This window comes from Drosophila santomea, chromosome 2R, assembly GCF_016746245.2.
Source record: "Drosophila santomea strain STO CAGO 1482 chromosome 2R, Prin_Dsan_1.1, whole genome shotgun sequence".
Lineage (NCBI taxonomy): Eukaryota > Metazoa > Arthropoda > Insecta > Diptera > Drosophilidae > Drosophila > Drosophila santomea.
The window spans coordinates 16,480,928-16,506,534 of record NC_053017.2 but is presented as its reverse complement, the minus strand read 5'-3'; the positions used below and the strand labels follow the sequence as shown (position 1 = coordinate 16,506,534).

Sequence of the window (25,607 nt, the reverse complement as noted above, 5' to 3'; positions counted from 1 at the left end):
GAAATGGGTTGTTTACTATCGATAATTCATATAATATTAGCGCAAAACACAAATTCTTTAATTAAACAGAACTCAAACTTAATATGTTTACATAGTTTCTTGTTAACGTTTTTATATAAAAGAATCATGAGCATGGTATAGTAAACAAAACAACATTTTGTATTGCTTTATATCGTTCATAAGAACTATGCGACTAATTTCGATGTATATGCAGGTGGTCGTTGTGTATCGATAGTAGCATCGATTTTTTTCATCGCCAATTGGAAGGTATATATTAGCGGTCGGCGGACGGTCACACTTATTGCACTTACTCCAATTGGAAAGGCAATAGCAATCGCGTCGCGGAAGAAACAAGAAAGTAAAACAGCGAGAAGCTCTGCAAATGCATTGGTTATTTTTAAAGCACAACCGCGATTAGAGGAAGTGTCTCTTGTTAGACAATTGAATTGGCCATACATCGGCAAGAGTGTTATAAAAGAGAAGCGCGTAGGTGTGCCAACAACCCAAGCAAATTCTTTTGCATTCGCTTTTGAACCGCATTCATCGCGAGTTCAGTTTCACTGTGTGCGTGAGCAAAGAGCGTGTGCAAATAACTTTTGCCGCGTTGTCCGCCTGCTGCGAATTTCCAACCCAAAGAAGAGAGAGAGAGAGCGCGCGAAGAGGAAGAGAGGATCGATCGGGTGAATGTCGCTGAAACACCAGAAGCAATCCTACCAACCGCTCCCAACGGCGGCCGCCATGGACAATCCGGCGATGATCCAGAGCAGCGGGAGCAGTGGGAGCAGCTCCTCCGAGGAGGGCGGCAGTCGTGAGGATGTGGCCAATCTCTCGCCGCTCGGACTGCCTACGACCTACTCGTCACAGCAACTGATGCCCTCGGATACGGACAGCATGGAGGAGGAGCGCCACCGCCTGCGTCCGCACCACCACCACCATCATCCACTGGGCGAGCACCACCACATCCCGGGCATACCGCCCTCCGCCGTCGTCCCCTCGCGACTCTCCAGCGTGGGCAGATCACAGTGGTTCACGGTCACCGTTCTCTGCTTCGTCAACCTCATCAACTACATGGATCGCTTCACGATCGCAGGTGAGTCGAGGATCCTTCTTTGGTCCCCCATACGTTTCCTTTCTTTGGGTTTCGGCATCAAGCACTTTGGGGGGCTCGTTTCCGAACATTTTTTGACACTTAAAGCAGATTGCTATAGAATGCAGATCTAACTTTTGTGAAACTAAAGATTAGGCAGGCCAAAAAACTTAATACTTACAACCCTTTATAGTATGTCCACATAGTATGAAGTTGTTTACTTACAATAATAAATAATATACATATAAACAACTCAAAACACTTATTTTGTTAAAAATAAAACTATGTATTTAAATTGTCAAAAAATACGTGAAATGATAATGTTATTAATTAAAAGCCGCTAATCAACAATACATGGTGCCTAATCACTAGAAATTTATACCTCATCGTCAACACTGCGAGCTCCATTGTTTACAAAATGTACCATAAAGATTGCATGCGAGAGATTTATATTAGTGACTAATCAGCTTACAAGTGAATCACGCCATCCAAAAATATTCAAGTATTCACATTTATCATACGCGAATGCCGATAAATGGATCGCTACACATTTTGCACTCAAACTCGGGACATTTCCACTGGGGTGGCGGTGGTAATCAATCAAAAGCCCCATTTCGCCTAACACCGGCATATGTATATTATTTCTAGCACTCAGGTGCGATAAAGTGGAGCGAGTAGTTCGTCTGCGGCACCTGACCCGCTGCCTGGTGAGCTTAGCACGGCGGGGTATTGTGATCGGCGATCAGCAAGTGCTCGTCCGCGTGACAATTACAGGGTAATCTCATATTTCAACCCATAAGTGCAGATGGGCAGACGGACACACTGCCCACATCATTAAAGTTTATTATTGGAAACATTAGGAACATTAGCGAAGGAAATGGATCTTAATTCATGGATCTTAATTGCATTATGCGGGCGGCTATTCATTGGACACTTGTTGAATACCCAATTTTTTTTTCCTGTTTACTATTGTCTGGAAAATGAGAGCAGATTGCAGTGGCTGTGTTTATCTTATTCAGTTACACAAAACGCAGTGTAAACTGCATGGAAATGGAAACTTGTTTAAGTTAAATGGCGAAACGAGTTATGACTGATTATACAAGCCCAACGCAACCCACCGTTTAATTTGCATTTCTAAATAAGTGTATATATAGTTGTTAACTATAATTTCCCATTTTCACATTCTCCGTGAACCCGAACAACAAGTTCTTCGTGAGTCAGCACAACTTTTCCATTCAAGGCCATGTGATAATGTATCTATATATGCCACTGTATGTGCACTTGCAATTAATTTGCAATTATAAATTACTTATTACTTATCAGTTGATTGCCTCAGCGGCAATTTGAAATCGATCTTACACCCTTTTTTAGGCTGCAAATCAAATCAAAAGCCTTTAATTCGTGTAAAGCCAATGAATCGGATAGTGACTAAAAACATCATACGACTTTTTGAGCAGACAGGAAGCGGAATTACTCACTCAAAAGGGCGATAGCACTTACATACCAAACCGACAAAATCGACAGAGCTGTTTACATATTATATTTAATTATATATTGCTCTTTCGCTTGGAAAATTTCATTTCCATTTCCATGGGCGCCTCCTCCTAATTGATTGGAAAAACATGTGTTGCTGTTTATTTTGAGAATACGGCGAGCGCAAGGCGAAATGGAAAACTAGTATAAACAATGGTCAAGGTTTTTGTTTTGCCATTTTTCCAGTGGCATTGTTATCATCATCACCACCACCACCACACCCCCGTTTATGCCGCCACTTTTGGGCCTTATCAAGAAGTGGCCGAAACCAGAACCGCTGCACAATAAATTGCATTGGATCACAGGTGCTGTGCACGTGGAGTTTTTGCTCACTTTGCAGTGATTAGATTACCTGGCCATTATTTGTTTTGCTTCTGACTGCATTGATTGGTCAGCCCTTTTTTCATTTACTGGGAGTTTCCACGAATTTTGCCACGTTTGCACTACAATCATACATACAAATGTACACATACATAAGTATGCACTGTTTTTTGTATCAGCTGATGTCTGGTTAGCCTAATGGAATGCATTTAATTATAATTTTAAGTGCGTCTCGGCCTTTGGCTTCGACCTCCGACTTTGCTGAATTTCGCATGGCTGACGATAGTGGTGTGATGTTTTATAACCACCTCGTTTGGTCAAAATATTGGGGGCCCCCAATGTTCATTCATGATCGCTATAGTGATCGTGATGCTTGTGGATCCGTGCTATTCAGTTGTTGACAGTAAATTTCAGTATTTCTGCAACGACAGCGAACTTTGATCGGGCCAAGAACTGGCATTTATTTATTTTGGTCAACAGATATGTGGGCTGAGATATATAGACCAAGATTCAGTTCTGCTGTGCTTCCGACGTAATTTTCTTGGCCCCCATCCAAAGCAAGAGATCGCAATAATTGTCTATGTCAATTGATAGAGTAGAGATTTCTGCGGCATATATGTACATATATATCTTCATAGATCTGTTTTGGTTATTTTCAAGTCTTTTGCAATCACACTTTTACTTTTTCCCCATTTTTCGACGATTGTTTTGCATATTTTGCATTTGTTTAAACCTAAAAGTCACCGAATTCAGTTTTTTTTTTCGCTTTTAAATGTTTTTTTTTGCCAAAGATACATAAAAACTTTCCATTTTGTTGCCATCACAGTTGAGGAAAGAAATAACAATGAAAAGAAAATATAAAATATGCAGCCTTGACACACCGAAATTGTCAATACCCTTGGAAAATAAGCTTCAATTTCTTGGGCAGGCTTACCAACGTAGTAAAATCACTCACTCTCACTTTATTGAATCAATTCAATTGCAAAAACATTTGTCCAAACCAAATTGCTGAATGTGGTGCCAACTTATGGATAGTTTACTTACGAATGCCTCGAATTGAAATAAGTTTAAAACGCGGGCTCCTTAAGTTACACAAAACGCGCGGATGTAACAAATGCATTTGCTTAACGTATTTTGCATTTTGGTTTGGCATTTGTGCACATATTTCTACGTTCTGCATATACTATTTGGGTCAACGACCTACGCAAAGTGCAGTGCACACTTTTTGCTCCAACAAATTGAATTAAAGAAAGGCAAATGCTAAACACAAAAAAAACATCCGAAGAATAGTAGAAAAGGTTGGGGTAGGGAATGTCTGGAACTCGGTGGATGGAACACTTTTCTATGGGCGCCGCCGCTTTCACAATTGATTTCCACCTGGCCCACCGAAAAGAAAGAAAGTTTTTCTCCAAACACAATTCGAGTGCTCCGCTAAGCATTCAAATGCATTCCAAGCGAAAGTCACAGCGCAGCCTCAGTGTTTTTCATTTTGATTTTCGTCTTCTTTTTCTTCGACTCGTGGCCAAAATATCTGTCAGATACTCAGATCGTTTATTCATCGTCCGATTTTAAAGCTTACGCTGCACATCGCGCGATTTTTCAAGGCCGACGTCACCAGACGCCACAGAACGGGGGGAAGAGAGATGGAGAGAGATAGAGGGAGAGAGCCACTGAGAACAGTCACTTTCGGTCGCAAACAACTTTTTCATTCATGGTAATGAGAGTCCCGGCTTTGTTGTTGTGGCTTCTGCAGTTGCCTGGTTATGAATATTGGCTTTAAACGGATCAATGTTCTACGGATTTCACCGACCACAGTACAGTGCGTTTCTTAACTGTAAGTTTCGTAGAAGCCCCAAAAAAACACTTATTTCAAGCATTAATTATGCTATACGTATTTTTACCCAATAATTGGGTAGAAAATTCAGTTTAGATGGAATGTACATGCATTAAGTTAACGATTATAAGATGTATTTCACAGCATGGAATTTGGGATCTCTATAAAATACACAAATGATATCGTTTTGGTATGATGAACATTAAGTTTAAGAGTCTTAAAGTAATTGCCACTTGACACTGTCTGGTTTCCAGTAAGTTCGACACTTGGGAATTCCAGATGTTTGTAACAAAACCTACCATTGCGAATCGCACTGTCACGTTTATTGGGCACAAGTGAGAGCAAAGCGAAGAGAGAGAATTCGGCAAGAGAGATAAACGGGTTCTAAAAATGCGACAGCCGGCTAAAAACTGATATGAATACTAACTACTAAATACGTTGACAAAACTTCCCCATTAGTGGCGAAAAATGTGAGAGAGGGGAGGAGGTTACTACGTATTCATAGTGGCTTTGACTTATTTTTTTGTTTTTGGCCAATAAGTGCCCATAAACAGTCGGAATTCCTTGCGTTGAGTATACGATATCAATATGAAATACACATGTATGCATGTATGTATGTACAAGGAATGCCTCACCCAGACCAGCCCCACTGTGCCCCCCCTTCACCTCTCTCCCTCAGCCCGCAATCGCAATGCAGTACACAAACAGGCACACATGCACACACACACAGACTTATCGCGTGGCGTCCCCCAACCGTTACGTCACTAGGCAAGGCAAACAAACACGCTGATTGGTCGAAAAACATCGTACGATAAATTTCTCAAAGCGAAAAGACCCAGAAAATGGAATAATTAAAAAGCAAACGCTGATTCACTGCACTTCGGCTGCTTCGTGCCACGTTTCGCTTCGGTTCGCGGGGGGTTCGTGAAGCTTCGGCTCTCTCTCGCGCGTGTTGTCTCTCTTTTTGGGGCACAACTTGTTGAGCTTTTTGTGTGTCATTGTTGTTGCTGCTGCATTTGCCGGCTTCTGATCTCAGACACTCTCTCTCTCTGTCTCTCTCTTCTTACCCCACTCTTTCCCCTCGCCCATTTGATTTTGTGGGCCGTTGTTTATTTTTGGGTACTCGAGCACTTTAAGTAGTTATTTCATTATATTTCCTCTTTTTTGCCTATTCCGCAAAGGCCAATGTACGAAGAGAGGAGCATAGAAATACGGAGCTTAATAGCGGTATATGTTTGTTTGAGCTGCATGTAGAATGTAGGAAGTAGCGTTAGATCGGCCAACAGTTATTGACGAAGGTCGTTTGGCCATTAATTCGCTAGTTGCACATCCGTTTGTTAATGAATCTTTAAACGTTGAAAAGTTGAAGACGAGACGTGCAGGAAATACATACACACACATACCCACACACCTGAGAAAATGTGTGCGAAGGTGATCGCAATGATCGAAATTCAAATCATGACACAGATTTGCATGGCGATGCAACAGATCGATACATTGGTTATCGAGGCTACGCAATAAGTAGTTCGTAGCGATAAGTACTATGTAGCGATAAATAGTAAGATTGATCAACACTTTGATTATTATCAATTGAATACCTATCCTCTTCCGCTGATAAAAGGTTGCGGATCTTATCAGTACTTACTCTTACTAGGCTGTAAACAGAATGATTGTGATATATTTGCAATGCCAATGTTATTTTAAGATAAATAATGACATTGAGAACCAACATATAGTCACACCCTTGATTATCGATTGCTAATATGCACTATAGAGATAACAAAAAGTGGGCTTTGTATCACTTTTGATCAATTAGAGTTGCTCCTATCTTTTCATACATATATACATACATCATATGTGGGCTGCTGTTTAATAGATATCGATGGGTTAATTAATGGCTCTTTGGGGAAAATATGATGACCCATAAACACACGCCACATTTCCGGTATTTTCTCCCTTTCATAGTGGGGGCTACAATGACTGGAAGTGCTAATTATAGATATACATATGTATGTATCTCCCAACTAAACTGAACAATTTGGGGCTTACGTAAAACACTCGCATATAGCAGACTTGTATTAACGATTTATTTGGCTGGCCAATTAACAACTCCCGCTGAGGATGGGCTGATATGTACTGAGTACAAAGTAGCATATCACACATCACGCGACTTCCCAATACATAGTGCCAATAACAGGGTAGTACAAAATAATATAAGTAAATTTCACAGTTAACACTTTTCTGAAATGTACATTTCGCAGAGAATCTAACCCGCTTCATCCTTTCATCTTCCAGGTGTCCTCACAGATGTCCGCGCAGATTTCGACATTGGAAACGACAGTGCCGGACTCCTGCAGACCGTCTTCGTTATCTCGTACATGGTGTGCGCCCCCATCTTCGGTTATCTGGGCGATCGCTACTCCCGCCCCTGGATAATGGCGGTGGGCGTGGGCCTGTGGAGCACCACCACCCTGCTGGGTTCGTTCATGAAGCAGTTTGGCTGGTTCATCGCCTTCAGGGCGCTGGTCGGGATCGGGGAGGCGTCGTACAGCACCATCGCACCGACGATCATCTCGGATCTGTTCGTGCACGACATGCGCTCCAAGATGCTGGCACTGTTCTACTTTGCCATACCCGTGGGATCCGGTCTGGGGTGAGTGTTCCGCTCGACATTGCCGGCCAATGTCCAGGTCAATGATCAACAGTCCGGGAGGATGGGCTCTTATCATTCGTCTACGAATCCGTCTTTGTTTGCGCCTTATCAGGTGCTGGCAACAGGCGTTGGGTTCCAAAGTTTGAGGACAGATGATAATCAGCAATTCTCACTGGCGAAGCGTGAGAAGAGACACGTGACTCTTTACTTTTGTAAATTAAAATTGATTTATTTTTGGAATGCCGACAATTGATGGCTCTAATTCAATTAGAGTGCTGGGTCAATTGGGCGGGTTATTCGAATTTATGCAACGTCTAATTGGCCGCCAATGCAACGCCATTGTCCCAGCGGTCAATTCATCAGGATCGTTCTCATCAATTACCCCTTTTTATATTTGTTCTCCAAACATAGATACATTGTGGGATCCAAGACGGCGCACCTGGCCAACGATTGGCGCTGGGCTTTGAGGGTCACACCCATTCTGGGCATTGTGGCCGTGCTGCTCATCTGGCTCATCAAGGATCCGGTGCGGGGTCACAGCGAGGGATCGCACAACCTGGAGGCCACCACCTACAAGCAGGACATCAAGGCGCTGGTCAAGAATCGTTCCTTCATGCTCTCCACGGCTGGATTCACGTGCGTCGCCTTTGTGGCCGGAGCTCTGGCCTGGTGGGGACCTTCCTTCATCTATCTAGGCATGAAGATGCAGCCCGGCAATGAGAACATTGTCCAGGACGAGTAAGTGTGCCCGCCCCTGGCAATCAAAAGCCCCATTTTCACAACGCCTCTCTAGAAAAGGCATCCTTTGATGCCTTGAATTTCTGTAAAGTTATCTTACAACAACATGCTCGTGAAAATGGGGCTTGTGCCCTACCCTTTAGACACCGACCCCCCAAAAAATGCCCCCAATATCGAGCTGTGCGCCTTACAACGATTTCCGATCCGTCGTCAAGCATCTCGTACAAGTTTGGTCTGGTGGCCATGTTGGCTGGACTCATCGGAGTTCCGTTGGGCTCCTTCCTGGCCCAGCGACTGAGGGGTCGCTACGAGAACTGTGACCCGTACATCTGTGCGGTGGGACTCTTCATCTCAGCACCGATGGTATTTGCTGCTCTTGTGGTGCCGCAGACGAGCGAGAGCCTCTGCTTTTTCTTCGTTTTCGTGGCCCAGGTGGCACTGAACCTGTGCTGGTCCATTGTGGCCGACATCCTACTGGTAAGATGGCTCGCAGTCAGAAACGAGAAGCATCTGCAGCAGCAGTAACAGCAATTGCAATGAAAGCGCAGGAATCAAATGCTAAAAGCCAGCCAGCCGATTATTGAAAGCACTCGCCGTTGAATTTGTTGAATTCTTGAACGGGAGCTCTACTTTAGAACCCAACCAACTTGCCCTAACCCACCAGCTCGTTTAATTGTTAATGTCCCGAAGGCACGATAGCGTTGTTATCTAATCCACGAGGATAAAGAGCTCCATGAGATGGATAACAACGTTCTGGTGTATGCGGGGTTCTCAAGCTTTGGCATAACTAACCGAATGTACCCCGAAATTCCAAACCCCGCCCATAGTGTTGCGTTCAACTTCGGAGTCATCACCATGTTGGCGGGCCTGCTGGGCGTGCCGCTGGGCTCGTTCCTGTCCCAGTACCTGGTGAAGCGTTATCCCACGGCGGATCCGGTGATCTGCGCCTTTGGGCTGCTCGTGAGTGCGCCGCTGCTGACGGGCGCCTGCCTGCTGGTGAATAGCAATTCGGCTGGCACCTATGCACTCATATTTTTCGGGCAGTTAGCTTTAAATTTGAATTGGGCAATTGTTGCGGACATACTGCTGGTAAGCCAAGTAACTCAAAACGGGAGACATCTTGACATCCCGATTCTAATGCTTTTGTAACTTTGCACCCACGTATATTGTTTGAGTATCGTAACAACGTAACTACACACAGAATATCTTAGTTTTAGCCATTAACTTTTTACTGTTATAATGAGTAACACACTCGGCACAACCACACACACTCCCACACACACACACCAACCTACACACACACACACACAGCTTGCCTACTCACATTTGCCTTAACTTTAATTACTTGTATGTTGTCTTTGCCCGCATCTCTTACTGGTGGTGGTCATCGGATACTCCATTTTGTGGTTGTTTCTTGATTTTTGGGTGCGGTTTTGAGTTCAGTAAACCGAAGAACTTTAAGGCAGTTGCACGTCTTGAAGTTCCGAAGGCCCGTACATTATCATTCCCAATAATACGTGTAATCCCCCGAGATAATACCAATTTATTCGCCTTATTGCCTTGCTTTTTGTAAATGTAATCAACGTAGAGTTTTCATCTTATCAATGTAGCTTTCATCCCCCTAGTGGCCCATTTTGTGGGGCTAAAGGGAGTGTCCAACCCCCGAAAACACTTGCAATGTGCAAATATTTCGAGACTCAACCCCCAGTGGAGGACGTATAACCATGTTAAACCATCGCACTTCCCCATATTGCAGTGGAAAACCAAGCCATACTTTATATTCAGCCCCATTTCACGAGACCAAGTGTCGAAATTTTCTTATTTATATGGGATTCTCTTGTCTAGCTCACTTCATTTCGGGGGTTATCTTCTGGGGTAGTCACGTTTGTCGGTTTCGGGGAGATAAGCCAGTGATAAGTGATAAGAAAATTAAAAAACTCAAATCAGCGTAGAGTCAAGTGAATCATATATTATATTTGTACTATCGCATTTACACAGAATTTCGGAGTAAACTTGAAAAACTATAAACAAATCATAAACTTAGAGATGAATAGCCCTTTAACTGGAATTAGTTGAATTAGATTCCTCACTTTAACAAATATGATTTGTAATGCCCCGCTTATGTCATTAAAAAAAACTTAACTGATTAAGTAACCCAGATTGATAAAATGACCCAATTCAATGGCGAAGGGTCTTTAGATAGTGAAAGTTAGGTAATCCCTGTAAGTAGCGACAAGTTATCCCATGAATGGAATGAATGATGTCTAGATAGTGGATATGGAAACCCGTAGACGCAATTCCTTAGAAAAGATACGTACGTATCTCGTACGTACGAGGTGCTGTTCTAAATTTGGCAGTACGTCAGAGCAGGCAATATATTGTACAAATATATACTATATATATACATATATATAGTACGCAAACACACGCCCCTTTAATGCATTGCTTTTTGACCACGCACTTGGTTCGGTTCCTCTGTTTTTGTGACCATTTTGCCATTGCAAACGATTCCGTGACAGAAATAAGCAATCGCATTTCCCTTGCCGTCCAAACCCACCCGATTATCTAACTCAAAATAAAAAAAAAAAATGTTGGGGCGATCGGCCCACCTTGGTGGCGTTATATTAATTGGGGCCTGCGATAAGGTAACCGTGATTAGAGATTGCCATTATCTGGGGACTTGCGTTGCTATTGTTTCTGCAGCTCCGCAAGATCACTGCTGTAATATCATAGGTGTTTTGCGTAACTTTTTCAGCTTTTTGACATTATATAGATCACACACACGAATAACACACACTGCTTAACATACACTCATCGTACCCCACCTGTAGTTATAACAGTAAAAACTTAATGTGGCCAACAACAGTTAAGCAGACAACAAATTGCCGCCACAGATTCAATTTAAATATCAGCTCACTTACTGATCCACCCTCGCTAAGCAGAGTGCTCACGCAGTGTTCCCAGCCAGGCTCGCCCAACTGTTCCCAACTGTGGTTAGACTCCAACCTGAGAACGCAATGCTTATGTGGCTTTTCTTTTGGGAACCTGTTCTTTGTTTGCTCCCGAAATTCTTGAGTGGCTCCATCTTTGGCGAGCTTTTGGCTAATTTGAATCTGCTGTTGGCACACACACACACCTACACACGCATAATCGCTTTAATCACTTTTTATTTGTTTTTAATCAATTATTTTAATGTCGGTTGCAATGTAGAATACTTTCTGGAGCGAAACTACAAGGGCTTAACACCTGTTCACCCACAGAATGTATCTTTCACCTGCACCGATAGCTGTTTTAATCGATAGTCGTAGCTTAAGAATCGGTTGTGGCTTTTGCTTTCATTATTTGCTTTGCTTTTCGTTGTTGCTGTTGCACTTTGGCGCTAGAATTCAAGAAATAACCCAAATAACCTTTCTATTTCTGTTGTACAGTATGTGGTGGTTCCCACACGGCGCTCCACAGCCGAGGCCTTCCAAATCCTCATCTCACACGCACTGGGCGATGCCGGCAGTCCGTATCTGGTGGGCGCAGTAAGTACTCAAAGGATTGATATACTCCAGAAATCGAAGTAACTATAAAACCCTGTAACATAGATCTCTGAGGCCATCATGAAGCACCTGCACAAGAACCCCAGCGACTCTGGTCTGACCACCGAGCTGCAGAGCATGTCCCAAGTGGCGGGAACCGCCATCACCAATGCCACCCAGGCGATCACGGAAGCCACCACCAGTTTGATCGAAACAGCGCACTCTGCTGTCTCCCAGGAAGTAGGTTGAATCCTTAAGAGATCCAGATCCCATTGACTAATGACTGTCTGTTTGCTTTCAGTACTCTGATGTGGAGCAGTTCGAGGGACTGCAGTATGCGCTCTTCTCCACCAGTTTTGTGGAGGTGCTGGGCGGCATCTTCTTCATATTCACCGCCTGCTTCATCATCAAAGACAAGTACAACGCCACGCGAGGACTGCAAGGTAGGCACAATGGGTTGGATTGAGCTCTCAAAGTCCCTATCTCGTCTATCTATTAACTTTCTGATTAAAAAGTAACCGCAACAATGAGTAAATTAGCTTGACAACAAATGTTTATTGACTATGAAGTAGACTTTAGCCCTCTATTACGATTTCAATTGCCAGAATTGTTAGAATGGCTACTGTTTAATCAGAAGGTGTCTTATTTGCCACTCTTTGGTTCAACTGTTCTCCGTTTTCGATATTGCCAGGCGACCAGGGAGCGCAGGCGGTTCGATCGTCAGTCGCCTTGGCCAGCGGGCAAAAGGACGTTGAGTCCTTCAACTCCGACTGCCTGGTCCTGTGCACTGACATCGCGCTGCGCGAACGCACGTGATAGCTCAAATATGAAATGTGTATACACACATAGGTGCCCAGCACCAAATGATTATTGTTTGGCCCAGTTCCCGGTAGGTGGAATGCTCAAAATTTCGTTAACCCATTCTGTTCTGCGTGCGTTCCATAGTTGCGTTCTACTAATCTCAGTTACTTGACCCTAACCATACCCTGTTCTTCATGGCTTTCTATGTGCTTCGCTTGGGGTAACCAAAGTGCTAATGGCTGTGTATTTATTGTACCTTTTAGATGTCACGGCTCAACAACAGCAGCGGGATGAGCGCGGTCAGATTGCCTAATACCAGCCGATCCTCGAGGTTTTGCTGCGCACTCAGAGCTCCGATGGCATGCCGGGTGAACTGATACTGACTGAAAACCATCTTTAATTTAATTTACGGTCACTCGCACCACGCACATCCCGCATCGGATCAAACTGGAAGCTTACGGGGACGGGAAGCTCAGTTGGCCCGACAAGTCCCCGATGTTCATGTTCCTATTGAGAAGGATCGGATGGAAGGAGTAACGAGGATGAAAGGACCACCATGCCAACGTTCAAGCACGCCACACCGATTTGTAGATATATATACAAAACAATCACTCACACAGGCACTCACTCCTCACCAAGTCATAACATTACACAGATCATTTTACTTGTAAACGTCAAAGGGCTAGGATACCCACGATATCTTGCTTCACACACATATAGTCGTAGATAGGTCTAGCTCTGGTATTTTAGACTAAATCAAAATTAGCAAGAGTTTCTTCTTACAGCAGACTCGCATTCGAAGAAGTGCTCCCTCAGAACGGATAATGTAAATAGATTATCTCAGGCATCGAATGCGTAGTACATGCAATTTGGATATTTATATAAATGTATGTATGAGTATATTTAATATGAATTGTAAATATAGATAAGCACCGGGCCATTGTATAAGTGCATAGTCTATTTAATCAGTTTTATCATAACGCCTTAGTTTTACACTGAACATAATTTTAATCATAGCTTTAGCTAGTTGTGTAACAAATTGGAGAAATGTGTGCACCCTCAGCAATTACTGAATATTACAGCAAAACAATTTTGAACCAAAACAACACCAATCAGTCCTCGAGTTTGCTTTCTTTTATTTGTTAAATCTCAATCGAATGCTAGCCTAATTGGAACGCATATTAAAAGCGACATAAAGACTGCGAGCAATCAAATATTGGTACGTCGATATTTGGCTAAGAATAAACCAAACTAATTGTTTAGCAACTAAGGAAATCATCCGGGGCAATAAAGAAACATTTTAAATCAATTTCCTTCACTGCGTTCGATTTTTCTGGCATGGAATATTCCAACTGTGGACTTTAATAGGACAAATATTTTTTATATTGGATTTGAAATGTTCGTTTTGAGTTATTTGTAAATTTACAGTTTTCTGGGATTGTCACTTCAAAATTTTAAGCAAAACAAAAAATGTCTATGCTTCTTGTCTTGAGAAGACTTAATATTCCCGCTGTAGTACAGCACTTGCAGGTAAGAAGAAATTTTTTGAAGTCAGTGAAAGTTATATCAACGAAACGGCAAAACAGAATATTCTAAAATTGAACTTTTTAAAATTAATTTGTATGCATTTTTTGCATGTTGACTGCCATAATTTCTGGCAGTGTTTACTTAAAATATCGATAATTTCGATGATTTAAATCGGCCGAGCTTTTTGTGGGCCAAATTGGCTTAGACAAGTGCAGCCACACTACTTTTGGCCGTCATTGCCGACACTATTCCAAATTAATTTATTTGTTATTGTCGCTCCGGTTGGTCTCGTTTCTCAAGCAATCCGCGATGTCCATCTACGCCGACGTTCCAAAAGGACCCGCCATCGAGGTATTCGCCCTCACACAGGCCTTCAAGGACGACAGCAATCCCAGCAAGGTCAATTTGTCGGTGGGCGGTAAGTGATAAGTTCTATATTCCCCCCAGGATGAAGTACATACATATATGTATATAATACGTATGAGCAGCTATGTGTGTATGGCCGGCTGTATTTGTGTGCTGCTCAATTTGCTATCATTTGTTAGCTTGCTAGTTGGTTCGCGCTTGCAATTCGCCACCCGCCGCCCCTCTGGAACGCCCGTTTCCGCTGCCACCCAACAGGCCACTCTGCTGGAGGTCATTTGGAAGTCAGTGTCGCATATGAATTGCTCAGATTTTCCATCCTTTTTGCTTTCTAATTAGTTGGCTTACAAGCAATTGTGGATTTTGTGTGTGCAAATAAGGCATATACCCTCTCTATGTAATAGATATGTTAAATATTACGACGTATTTGTTTGTAAGTTAGTTACATATTTTGCCTAAGCCATTTTGTTTCACCTGGTAAATACCATGCAAAATGTTTAAAAAATTCTTTGTTTGCATAAATAACTAGTTTAAAACTTAGTATGTTAAATATTCAATTTTAAATCGGCAACCAATTTTCTTAGTAGGGCAATTCTCTTGCGACTTTCTTCTCCGTTCAAATTTCTTTCTGACGTCAGCTAACACCGCATTTATATGTATATTGTTCACTTATTTGTGAAACGGATGATGATAAGCCACTTGGGTTTGGTGGTCATGGCAGGTACGCCACTACCATCCATTGCCTCCGCGATTCATCCAGCTAGCGGCAATCTGAAGAAACGACAACAACGATGTGGCCGGCAGGTCGTCCAAGAGCAATGTCGCTGATTTGGACGGTGGCCACTTCACCTTTTCTATATTTATGGATGTTATTGCATAATTTGAATAACAATTCCCACCAGCAGACTCGCTGATTATTGTATTTTTGTTTTGTTCGCAAGCTAAGAGTCATTAACCCTTGCTCGTGTAAATGATTATGCCAATTTATGCGACATAAATGTATTTCATCGGAATTGGAATTAATAATATATTCAATCCGTAAATCAGGTAAACATATACTTTAAACTGCACTTAGATCCGATCGAGTTATTATATTAACTCGATCAAATGGATGGATACATGAGCATGTATATGTTTATCCTGCTCATTTCCGTCAATTTGTTGTCGCCATGACTTGTTTATCGCGCTTTCGCTTTTTTTTTACAATGCTGCAAAAGTATAAACATTACCAGACCAATTCATCCAATTGGTTTCGAATAACCCGACGCCAGTGTTTTTCAGTTGCGCCAATAAATAAATAAATTGGCCTAGAAACAAAGCATGGAAACACTATCAAATGGCCTATAGCAATGCGTATTGATTAGTCTTGTTAAGAGCACTCCGATAAGAACTGTGTATTGTACGGATTTCAGCACTTTGACCCTTATGTATTTCCCTTAATTCTTGAGCAATTAGTGGGTTACTCATTGGATCTTTGGCTTCTTTCGTTCACAGCTTACAGGACAGATGCTGGAGTTCCTTGGGTCTTGCCTGTGGTGCGCAAGACCGAAATCAGCATTGCCAGCGATGAGGCTGTCAACCACGAGTATTTGCCAGTGACTGGTGAGTAAATTCAAGCTTTTCATCATCGGAAATCAGTAATTAAGTGATTGGGTTTGGCAGGACTTGAGACGTTCACCAGTGCGGCCACGGAATTGGTTCTGGGTGCTGATTCCCCGGCCATCAAGGAGAATCGCGTAAGTTGGGGATGAACTTGAAAATTTTTACTCTTTTATTAAACTACGTTTTTCTTGTAGGCCTTTGGAGTGCAGACCATTTCGGGCACGGGTGCCCTGCGTGTTGCCGCCGATTTTCTGCACATACATCTGAATCGCAATGTGGTTTACTACTCGAACCCCACATGGGAGAATCACCACAAGATCTTTTCCGATGCCGGCTTCACGACCCTGAAATCGTACCGCTACTGGGACCAAAACAAGCGCCAGTTGGACTTCAAAAACATGGTCGCCGATCTGAACGAGGCTCCGCCCGGCGCTGTGATCATTCTGCACGCCTGTGCCCACAATCCCACCGGCATTGATCCCACCCAGGAGCAGTGGACCGAGCTGGCCGATCTGCTGGAGAAGAAGAAGTTGTTCCCGCTGTTCGATTCGGCTTATCAGGGCTTTGCCAGCGGTGATCCTGATCGCGATGCCTGGGCCGTTCGGTACTTCGTGCAGCGTGGCTTTGAGCTCTTCACCTGCCAGTCGTTCGCCAAGAACTTTGGCCTCTACTGCGAACGTGCCGGCAACCTGACGGTGGTGCAAAAGTGTGCCGGTACCAAGGCAGCGATTCACTCCCAGCTGACGTGGATCGTTCGTGGTCAGTACTCGAATCCGCCCGCGTACGGCGCTCGCATCGTTTCCAAGGTCCTGAACACACCGGAGCTGCGCAAGGAGTGGATGGCCTCCATTCAGACCATGTCGAGCCGCATCCGCCAGATGCGTACCGCACTGCGGGACAAGCTGGTCGCCTTGGGCACACCCGGCAACTGGGACCACATTGTCAACCAGATCGGCATGTTCTCCTACACCGGTCTCAACGAAAGCCAGGTACGCGTGCTGATCGACGAGTACCACATTTATCTGCTGAAGACGGGTCGCATCAACATGTGTGGCCTGAATACGGGCAACATTGAGTATGTGGCCAAGGCGATCCATGCCGCGGTCACCGGGGCAGGATCCAACGCTGCCTGTCCTTGCGACAACAAATTGTAATCGTAGCAAATATCCCGCTGGATAGATACATACGTAGAACGACTAGCTACAATGTACATATATTGGACATGCGATAATGGAACCCCGAAGCTGGATCACAGATGTCTGCACCATTGGCATTTAAATCAAACTAACACCAAATGCAATTACTAAACGTTTATACGCGGCTTTTAGATGGATATACACATATTATACACCGGAAATTAATGTTCCACATTGAAGTAATTAGTTTACAAAAATTACGCACTTTTAAAGGCCGTCGAAGATTGGTTAAAAAATGTTTAGCCTAAAAACGTTTATTGACCTGTGTGTAGTAACTAGATAAATCGACAATAACATTACTGAAGTATTTAATCTGTGGGGTGTTTAATTCTTTTTTGGAATTGTATTTAAATGGAAAAATAATATTATATTCGAAACATGTTCGTCATGATTTAGTTTACAACATACTTAAATAGCTCAGAAACATCTTTAAATGATAATTAATTTATTGTTAATAAACTTTTGAAAATAAGCTCCTTTTGCCAGCACTGCTTGACGTCAATCAATTTATCGATTAACAGTCAGCTGTTTACGCCTGCCAACTGTCATCTCTAGACTTTAAATGTAAATTTAACGAAACTAGCAAAACATCATAAATATTAGGCGATTTTGAGAGATTTTTCAATGGCAGGTACAAATTATCTTGAAAAATACTTAAGTTTTGGTCATTAATCAAATGATTTTTGGCAGACGATCCAAACAAACCCTCTACCTCGTCGAAAACTGAAGATGCTCCCCTGTTCCCGCCCGCGAAACCTGGAAAACGAGTTGACTATGGGACAAACAACACATTGGAGCTGCTGGAGCGAATTCCCAGCCAGGTAGTGGATCTCAAGCTGGACGAGGTGCTGACAGCCGTCAAGGAAGTGGATAAACTCTGCGACTATCCGCGGTGCAAGACCAAAACCAGCCTGATGGGCCAGGACTGCCAGCATTGCAGGAAGAGATTCTGCTTCAAGCACGGACTGCCAGAGGTGCACGGTTGTGGCGAGGAGATCAAGCGGGACGAGCGCAAGAAGTTCCTGCATCCCAAGCCGGCGAAAACCATCAGACAGGAGGAGGATGTGAAGAATGCGAAAAAGCGTCTGGATGCAAAGCTAAAGGAAATGCAGTTGGGACGCACTCAAAAGGCCACCGGAGGAGGTTCCAAAAAAAAGAACGGAAAATAGGAAGGAGTAGGATTGTGTTAGTTTATTAAATCTTAAAAAATCCAATGTTCTCACAAGGTGTTGCAAATAATATGTTTGATCAAAAAATGCTATTAAATATGGTGTTCTATTTAATGAAATATATAGGTCTATCAAAATTGGTTGCAGAGAGCTGAATACGCTCCTGATATTCCCATTGATACCCTCTCTTTTGCACAGATTTCTGTTGGATCCCAATAAATTATCTCCTGAAATTTGCGATTTGAGTTCTTAATTTTCCGCTTAATTCACTTCTAGTCTATACTATAGACTAAAGTTTTTCAAATAATTCAAATGCTTAAAATGAAATGTACCCATGCTCAAGAAGATTACCAAACAAATATGAAGAAAAGTTTCGCCTTAAAAGTTTTTTTTTGTTTTTAAAAAGTAAAAACCGTTAGAATGCCATGCACTTCCAAGCCAGTATGGCAACACCCTGCGGCGCTGCCACTTGCTGACAGCCAGCTGTTGCTCACAAGCTGATGAAACTTTGCCGCATTTGCAAGTGCAGAAGCGACTGGCTGTTTATACGTGCGCATATATAGATCGAAAAGATAATGTCGAAACGTGGGCAACCGGCGTGGCAAGCTCCCAAGGCGGCGGATCGGCCGAAGCTGAAGCTGTTCAACAGCCTCACGCGGCAAAAGGAGGACTTCGTGCCGCTGGACGGAAACAATGTAACGTGGTATAGCTGCGGACCCACCGTCTACGATGCCTCCCACATGGGGCATGCCAGGTGCGTTGGACGCCACATCAGCATTAGGGCATTTTATCTTATCTTCCCCATACGCTCGACACAGATCTTACATTTCCTTCGACATTCTGCGGCGCATTCTGTCCGACTACTTTGGCTACAACATCCACTATGTGATGAACATTACGGACATCGACGACAAGATCATAAGGCGCGCGCGGCAGAATCATCTCTTCGAGGCGTACGCTGCTGAGGCGCAGAAGCTGCCCCTGGATGAGCTGCTGGGTCAGCAGAAGCAGGTGCTGCAGCGGTTTCAGGATACATGCGCCAAGAATACAGATCCCGATAAGAAGATTATGCTCGACAAGACACTGCAGCGCATGAACGATGCCGTGGAGGCACTGACCAAGGCGGTTAACAAGGGCGTGGAGCCTGAGATCTCCGAGAAGCGGCTGCTCTACCTAAACGAAGCCAAGGACCCAATCTCCGACTGGTTGGACTCGCTAAAGGGCGCGCAGATCAATGATAATGCAGTATTTGAGGCACTGCCACGCTACTGGGAAGACCAGTTCCACAACGACATGAAATCGCTGAATGTGAGTCATCGCAGTATTAACCAACAATGAATCATTTGCTAATTTCATGATTTAAAGATTCTCCCGCCAGATGTTTTAACTCGCGTTTCGGAGTACGTGCCACAAATCGTCACCTTCATACAAAAGATTATCGACAACGGTTTGGCCTATGCAGCCAACAACTCCGTTTACTTTGATGTAAATGGCTTCGACAAGAGGGATAAGCATCATTATGCCAAGCTGGTGCCAGAAGCATATGGCGACACCAAGTCCCTTCAGGAAGGAGAAGGCGATCTGTCCGTCGCAGAGGATCGCCTTTCCGAGAAGCGTTCTGCAAATGATTTCGCATTGTGGAAGGCAAGCAAGGCCGGCGAACCCTGGTGGGATAGCCCTTGGGGCAAGGGTCGTCCAGGCTGGCACATTGAGTGCTCGGCCATGGCCTCGGATATCTTTGGGCCCACGTTTGATATACACACTGGCGGTGTGGACTTAAAGTTCCCCCATCACGACAACGAGCTGGCCCAATCGGAGGCCGCTTTTAACGAGTCGGAGTGGGTTAAGTACTTCCTGCACACGGGTCACCTCACCATCGCTGGCTGCAAGATGTCCAAGTCGCTGAAAAACTTTGTCACTATCCAGGAGGCTCTCAAGAAGCACTCTGCCACCCAGCTGCGACTGGCGTTCCTGCTGCACTCGTGGAAAGATACTCTCGACTACTCAGAAAACACCATGGAAATGGCCACCCAATACGAGAAGTTCCTCAATGTAAGATAGAGTAGACGTGAGCTTACTTATGCTTTGGATATAATCTTTATTTGTTGCAGGAGTTCTTCCTGAATGTCAAGGATCTGACGCGGCATGTGCTCTCCGAAGAGCCCCGCCGGCAGTTTGATGCCTGGACAGAAGTTGAGGCCGCTTTGCAGAAGAAATTCTCCAATTCTCAGGTCCAAGTACATGCTGCTTTGTGTGGTGAGTATTCAGAATATGGAAGTGTCCTTAAATATACATCTATTCTATTCCCGCAGACAACATTGATACGCGCAGCGCCCTTGACGCCATTCGGGAACTGGTGTCCGCATCCAATGTCTACATTCGCGACAATAAGACTAGACTCAACAGTCTGCTGCTCCGAAACGTGGCCACATATATTACGGATCTGTTGCACGTGTTTGGCGCAATTGCTGGTCCACGCGGTGGCATTGGCTTCCCCGTCAGTGGTGGCTCGGGAGCACAGGCTGCCGGCGCGGATCTAGAGACTACGGTTTTGCCTTACGTTCAATCGCTAGCCGAATTCCGTAACTTGGTGCGTGAGCAAGCTAAAACCCTGAAGGCCTTTGACATCCTGAAGCTCTGTGATGATCTGCGCGACAATGTGCTGCCGAATTTGGGTGTGCGACTGGAGGATAAGGATGGTGGCAAGTATGCCGTTAAGCTGGTCGACCGCGACTCACTTTTGCGAGAACGGGAGGCTAAGCTGGCCGCCGAAGCGGAGAAGGCTGCTGAAAAGGAGCGCAAGAAGCAGGCGGCTGCGGAGGCTGCTGCGGCCAAAGAAGCCCAGCGACGAGTGAATCCCAAGGAAATGTTTCTTGCCGAAACCGAAAAGTACTCAGCATTCGACGAAAACGTAAGTCACGCGATAATAAAACCACTGAAATCAAACATCTCTTAACATTCTAAAACTGCTTATAGGGCCTTCCCACTCTCGATAAGGATGGCAAAGAAGTCAGCAAAGGACAGATCAAGAAGCTGCAGAAGCTTCAACAGCAGCAGGAACAGCGTTACAAAGAGTATTTGGCATCAATTAAAGAAGCGTAAAAACTAAGATCAGAGCCACCATGTCAATGATATTAGCATTTATCCAATTCAAAACCTTAAAGCGAACCTTAAAATGTACCATTTAATTAATGCAAGAGATTTCAGTTCCCAGCTTGAAGCGATCCATCTAATAAACGTATTTTTCTACGATATGATTATTTTAATTTATATTTACAGGCCAGTTTCAGATTTGGAAATTATTGATTTAAAATCAAAATTAAGTCTACATATAAGCTGCCAACAAGACGATCTACAACTATAATAATAACTAATAATAAGTCCAAAGAACGGACGTCAATTCAATTAATTGTTCTAAAGAATAATTAAACTATTCACATGGATTAATGAGTACCAATGCAAAGTCAAACATAAAACCGGACCTGCCTCCATTAGTTATCTCCATCACATCTCAATGACAAAATTGATATTCTAAGCGAGATCCAGTTAAGTTGGCCTCTTTATCTGTTTAGGTATTGCTATGATATAATCGACTGCAACATTAGATTTCCATTAGAGTTGAGCGCTATCTCCACAAGTCTTTGGTATATCTGCATAGGTTTCCCTGGAATGTTGGACTCAACGTTTAGGACCCTTATAAGCTACCAATGTCATTGTAGCGCTTCAACTTGTCCGGGAAATTGTCCCTGAACAACACAGGGTCCGCTCTGAACTCCACCGTGCGGAGGGGCATGCGGCCGTAGATTTTGGAGAAGCGATCAATGCAAGCTGAACGTTCGCGCATGTGATTCAGATCGGCGGAAAGCATTTCCGTATTGGTGCACTCCGGGCACTTAAACTTCTTTCGAGGAGTAACCTTAATCGGAGGATTGTTGGTAATGTTGGCCACCAGGAAGTTCATGGCAATGTCTTCGCAGTTCATGTGCTCATCCACCCAATCCTTTATATCCCCCGGCATGGCGTGTGTATACATGTGACTCCAGTACTTGTGATGGAAAGCAGCGCCTGTAAGAACCATTGATATCTGATTCGTCCACTCCGATTCGTAGTGCCAGCGCATTGTAACATTTTCCCAAACATGAATTCGACTGGGAAAGCCCACAATGTGATCGGGAAACTCTCGCCAAACTTCATAGCTATAAAAAATTTGATTAGTCATGAAATATCTTCAACTACAACTTATATTTACCCAAAATCCAACTCATCAGTGGTCAGCATTATGATGTCATCGTCTATGGTTAAAATAGCTTCCGTTTCGATTTCTGGATATGGATAGAATCGATTGGATAGCTTGTTCTCCTTGGTTTGCCGAATTTTCAGGGGCTTCGATATAGATGGAAAGGTGGATACTATTAAATAAATATAATTGATTATTACTATTATTGCGATTAATGACTTTTGATAAACTCACGGTGTGGCGGAGACTTTTTCTGATTATTCCAAATCACTAAAATGCTTTGCAATGACGGCACCACCGCAAGCTTCTGAATCAGCAGGAATAGACTCTCCACGCGGTCGTAGGTGAGAATGACGGCGGTGAAACCCTGTGACTTTGGTGCCAGCGATGGCAGGAAAAGGGGATTGAAAGTGGAACGTGCGTTAGTATCAATGGTATTCCACTGGCGACTGCTACGGGCTCGTAGTGGGAAGATCCGACTCTCCAGCACTTCAAGAGCAGTTAGGGTCACAGTCTTCAGATCCTTAAAGTACTTGGAAAACAACCACTGCACTTGCTTCTGCATTTCAACTATCTTAACACTCGATATTGCTTTTAGCTTTTGCATTACGGAATGCACTTCGTTTTCGCGTATACGAACGGATGCCAGAGACCAATCAATCACGTCTTCGAAGGGTAGCACATAGTTGTCCACGGCAATGACGGGAATACAGTGCTGAGACATAATCTCCACCAGATCGGGTTGACCCATGCGAAGACTACGACCTAGCAGGCAAAATTTACCGCGAGACAGCAGCCGAGGATACTCCAGTGATTTGTGGTGCTGCGACAAAGGGCAGCGCATTGTGAGATCCCAGCTCTCGCAGGCTCCCAAAAGAAGTAACTGATCGCTGTTGGCCAGAGATACCTCCTTTAGAGTCCTCAGAAAGCGCGGAAGTATGTTTAGCTGCGCTACTACCAAAAGGAACTTCCTTTGGGCCGTCGCATGTGCATGTTGCCGCACCAAACGTGGACTCCACACCGGAATGGCGACATCAAAGCCCGGCCGATAAGACCAAGAATCAAAGCCACCGCCAAAAATGATGGCATTATCCGTATTCACGTCCAGCACAGTGTTATAGGATGGAGCTCCGCCAGGCAGCATGTTAAAGATGATGTGGTTGGCTCCACGATCCCAGAAGTCCAGGGAAGCCAAGGCAGCACCGGCCAAGTGCTTGTCGAAGACATTCTGGTTCAACAGATCCAAGCTGGGCAGAAAGAGGCACGCCTCGTTCGGATTGGACGTGTAGTAGCGACTCTTGAGCACCGCCTCCAGTATCTGGAAGTACTCGCTGGACAGGGTGGTGGCCGTTTTGTCGCTCTGCTCGTCAACAAACTCCTGCAGCGGATAGATATAGACCTTTAGGCGGTCGTGCTCGCATTTGTAGATGTTCAGGCAGTCCCAGAAGGTGCAGTTGACATTCCGGGCCCGCTGTTCGGCCTCAGCATTCACGGCGACCTCCTGGATGTGTTCCAGGTCGAGGATAAGCGTGTGCGAGTCCCTCTTCCCGTGGAAGAATCCATCTCGCGGGCTGCTGGACAGGTCCCACAGCAGGAAACCCGCGCAGAGGGCCACAATCACCAGAAGCCCGTATGTCAGGCAGTTAAGAATCTGTTCCCGGGGATTGGTGTGCGATATGGCCCGTGACTGGGTCACAAAACTCAGCAGATTCTTTATTTTCGTCATTTTATTGCAATTTTCACATATTGTCCTTTTTCTCTCTTATTCCAAAGATAGCATGACCGTATTTCGGGCAACCGAAAATGCTGATATGGTAGTGTTGGCTATAGACCGTTATTAATATAAACAAATACAGTTAAGTATCGATAAATAGATAATATAATACTTCATGTCTCAATAAATATATTTTTGAAATAACGGATTATTTTTGTATAACAAATCATTTGAGTTTTTATGACTATTAATCTAAAGGACATATTGCCAATTTATACCCACTGTGCAAGTCTCAGTTTCTGAGCCTTTCTCAACACTGCAAAAGGTTTTATTGACAACATTGGGCCAAACCAATAAGTTTATGCTTGGGATTACTCTTTGGTCTTCAAAGTAAGGCCCATTTTGGTAGCCTTGATATCGCAGTTGGGAAGCTGTTTTTTCAGACTGGCTGCTACGGCCTCCATGTTCTTCACGAAAATCATGTCGAATATGAGCAGTTGTCGCAGATTCTTGAGCTCCCCGATCACAGCAAGACCGGAATCTGTGATGTTGTAACAACCGGAGACCTGAAGTCGCTGCAGTGAACTGCTGATGTGATGCAGTCCCTCCAAACCATCGTTCTCCAAGTGCTTGCAATTGTGGAAGATGACTGTGTCGATGCTCTTGCAGTTCTTCAAGTGTTCGAGTCCTATTTTCATGATTGACGAATTGGACGCGTCCACCACTTTTATGCAGAACTGTGTGTTTTCTCCAGGCAACGAGTTGTAATCCTTCCACAGCCGGGAGGGAGCCTCCACAAAGCGCACTCCGCCTCCGTTTTTAATAATCCACTCGGCGCACAGACGGTTGGCACCCACTTTTGATAGCCGATCCGCGTCCACCTGGTTGAAGGCGACAGCCACATAGCCCCAGATGCCTCGCTGATCCTTGGGATCCCTGGCGAGAAGCTGCGTTATCCTGGGCAGCTTATTTAATAACAACATTTTGGCGATTGGCGGATCAGCTGGGCCCGTCCGTTGTTTTGCAACACTATGTTGTGGGATGCCAGTTTGTCTATTTGGAAAGAATTAAAACGTTTTCGTACTGAAACTTCATTTTGCTTAACTAATTCCATGGTTACTGGTTTACTTGACAATTATTGCATTGCAGAGTTTTACCAACTTATCAAGGGGAAAGAGCAGCATCTTCAAAGTTTACAAAAATGTAAATTAACATAATGTAAGGAACGTAATGTAACGGTCCCTTATCCGTTACATTGCTGGCCGGCAAAAGGGGAGTATTTTACAGCACTTTTTCTGTTAATAATTA

General features: G+C 44.1%; 6 protein-coding genes across 10 annotated transcripts; 4 read left to right on the top strand and 2 right to left on the bottom strand.

Moving 5' to 3' along the window:
- Positions 1-296: 296 nt before the first annotated feature.
- Positions 297-13,800, top strand: LOC120447248 (protein spinster). Of its 4 annotated transcripts, none has more exons than XR_005615930.1 (9): positions 297-1,090; positions 7,071-7,428; positions 7,840-8,166; positions 8,382-8,643; positions 11,595-11,693; positions 11,757-11,930; positions 11,992-12,133; positions 12,382-12,579; positions 12,755-13,800. XR_005615930.1 is itself a non-coding variant. In XM_039628774.2 (8 exons), the coding sequence occupies exons 1-8, from the start codon at positions 685-687 to the stop codon at positions 12,802-12,804; spliced, it is 1,818 nt and encodes a 605-aa protein (XP_039484708.1). In that variant the 5' UTR covers positions 298-684; the 3' UTR covers positions 12,805-13,800. The 4 variants fall into 4 exon arrangements, 2 of the variants coding, with proteins under 2 accessions (XP_039484708.1, XP_039484707.1); XR_005615929.2 differs by lacking the exon at positions 8,382-8,643 and adding an exon at positions 8,994-9,255 and having other exon boundaries at positions 298-1,090; XM_039628774.2 differs by lacking the exon at positions 12,382-12,579 and having other exon boundaries at positions 298-1,090.
- A 77-nt stretch (positions 13,801-13,877) lies between these two features.
- On the top strand, positions 13,878-17,491 carry LOC120447249 (aspartate aminotransferase, cytoplasmic). 2 transcript variants are annotated; one of them, XM_039628775.1, is made up of 5 exons: positions 13,878-14,021; positions 14,319-14,436; positions 15,876-15,983; positions 16,044-16,117; positions 16,178-17,491. In XM_039628775.1, exons 1-5 carry the CDS (start codon positions 13,962-13,964, stop codon positions 17,135-17,137), a joined length of 1,320 nt encoding a protein of 439 aa, XP_039484709.1. In that variant the 5' UTR covers positions 13,878-13,961; the 3' UTR covers positions 17,138-17,491. The 2 variants fall into 2 exon arrangements, with proteins under 2 accessions (XP_039484709.1, XP_039484710.1); XM_039628776.2 differs by lacking the exon at positions 13,878-14,021 and having other exon boundaries at positions 14,227-14,436.
- A 167-nt stretch (positions 17,492-17,658) lies between these two features.
- On the top strand, positions 17,659-18,467 carry LOC120447250 (DNA-binding protein SMUBP-2). Its single transcript, XM_039628777.2, has 2 exons — positions 17,659-17,810; positions 17,870-18,467. The coding sequence occupies exons 1-2, from the start codon at positions 17,804-17,806 to the stop codon at positions 18,346-18,348; spliced, it is 486 nt and encodes a 161-aa protein (XP_039484711.1). The 5' UTR covers positions 17,659-17,803; the 3' UTR covers positions 18,349-18,467.
- Positions 18,468-18,831: 364 nt separating this feature from the next.
- On the top strand, positions 18,832-21,600 carry LOC120444758 (cysteine--tRNA ligase, cytoplasmic). The gene is made up of 6 exons (XM_039624686.1): positions 18,832-19,102; positions 19,167-19,656; positions 19,714-20,400; positions 20,460-20,604; positions 20,661-21,259; positions 21,325-21,600. Exons 1-6 carry the CDS (start codon positions 18,924-18,926, stop codon positions 21,448-21,450), a joined length of 2,226 nt encoding a protein of 741 aa, XP_039480620.1. The 5' UTR covers positions 18,832-18,923; the 3' UTR covers positions 21,451-21,600.
- Positions 21,601-21,630: 30 nt separating this feature from the next.
- LOC120444759 (exostosin-2) lies at positions 21,631-24,415 on the bottom strand. The gene is made up of 3 exons (XM_039624688.2): positions 22,820-24,415; positions 22,598-22,757; positions 21,631-22,544 (listed from the first exon to the last, which is right to left on the bottom strand). The coding sequence occupies exons 1-3, from the start codon at positions 24,309-24,311 to the stop codon at positions 22,043-22,045; spliced, it is 2,154 nt and encodes a 717-aa protein (XP_039480622.1). The 5' UTR covers positions 24,312-24,415; the 3' UTR covers positions 21,631-22,042.
- Positions 24,416-24,471: 56 nt separating this feature from the next.
- On the bottom strand, positions 24,472-25,377 carry LOC120444760 (ATP synthase subunit s, mitochondrial). The gene has a single exon (XM_039624689.2). It carries the CDS (start codon positions 25,280-25,282, stop codon positions 24,671-24,673), a length of 612 nt encoding a protein of 203 aa, XP_039480623.1. The 5' UTR covers positions 25,283-25,377; the 3' UTR covers positions 24,472-24,670.
- Positions 25,378-25,607: the final 230 nt, after the last annotated feature.

What these genes read in the sequence shown, in the direction of transcription:
- LOC120447248 (XM_039628774.2), top strand. Translation starts at nt 685, where the DNA reads ATGTCGCTGAAACACCAGAAGCAATCCTACCAACCGCTCCCAACGGCG. An exon ending in CCCGTGGGATCCGGTCTGGG is followed by an intron (nt 7,429 to 7,839) that starts GTGAGTGTTCCG and finishes CTCCAAACATAG; the next exon opens with ATACATTGTGGGATCCAAGA. An exon ending in GTCCGTATCTGGTGGGCGCA is followed by an intron (nt 11,694 to 11,756) that starts GTAAGTACTCAA and finishes CCTGTAACATAG; the next exon opens with ATCTCTGAGGCCATCATGAA.
- LOC120447249 (XM_039628775.1), top strand. Translation starts at nt 13,962, where the DNA reads ATGTCTATGCTTCTTGTCTTGAGAAGACTTAATATTCCCGCTGTAGTA. An exon ending in GGTCAATTTGTCGGTGGGCG is followed by an intron (nt 14,437 to 15,875) that starts GTAAGTGATAAG and finishes TTTCGTTCACAG; the next exon opens with CTTACAGGACAGATGCTGGA. An exon ending in CGGCCATCAAGGAGAATCGC is followed by an intron (nt 16,118 to 16,177) that starts GTAAGTTGGGGA and finishes TTTTTCTTGTAG; the next exon opens with GCCTTTGGAGTGCAGACCAT.
- LOC120444758 (XM_039624686.1), top strand. Translation starts at nt 18,924, where the DNA reads ATGTCGAAACGTGGGCAACCGGCGTGGCAAGCTCCCAAGGCGGCGGAT. An exon ending in AATACGAGAAGTTCCTCAAT is followed by an intron (nt 20,401 to 20,459) that starts GTAAGATAGAGT and finishes TATTTGTTGCAG; the next exon opens with GAGTTCTTCCTGAATGTCAA. An exon ending in AGTACATGCTGCTTTGTGTG is followed by an intron (nt 20,605 to 20,660) that starts GTGAGTATTCAG and finishes CTATTCCCGCAG; the next exon opens with ACAACATTGATACGCGCAGC.
- LOC120444759 (XM_039624688.2), bottom strand. Translation starts at nt 24,311, where the DNA reads ATGACGAAAATAAAGAATCTGCTGAGTTTTGTGACCCAGTCACGGGCC. An exon ending in GAAAAAGTCTCCGCCACACC is followed by an intron (nt 22,758 to 22,819) that starts GTGAGTTTATCA and finishes TTTATTTAATAG; the next exon opens with TATCCACCTTTCCATCTATA. An exon ending in ACTGATGAGTTGGATTTTGG is followed by an intron (nt 22,545 to 22,597) that starts GTAAATATAAGT and finishes AATTTTTTATAG; the next exon opens with CTATGAAGTTTGGCGAGAGT.
- LOC120444760 (XM_039624689.2), bottom strand. Translation starts at nt 25,282, where the DNA reads ATGTTGTTATTAAATAAGCTGCCCAGGATAACGCAGCTTCTCGCCAGG.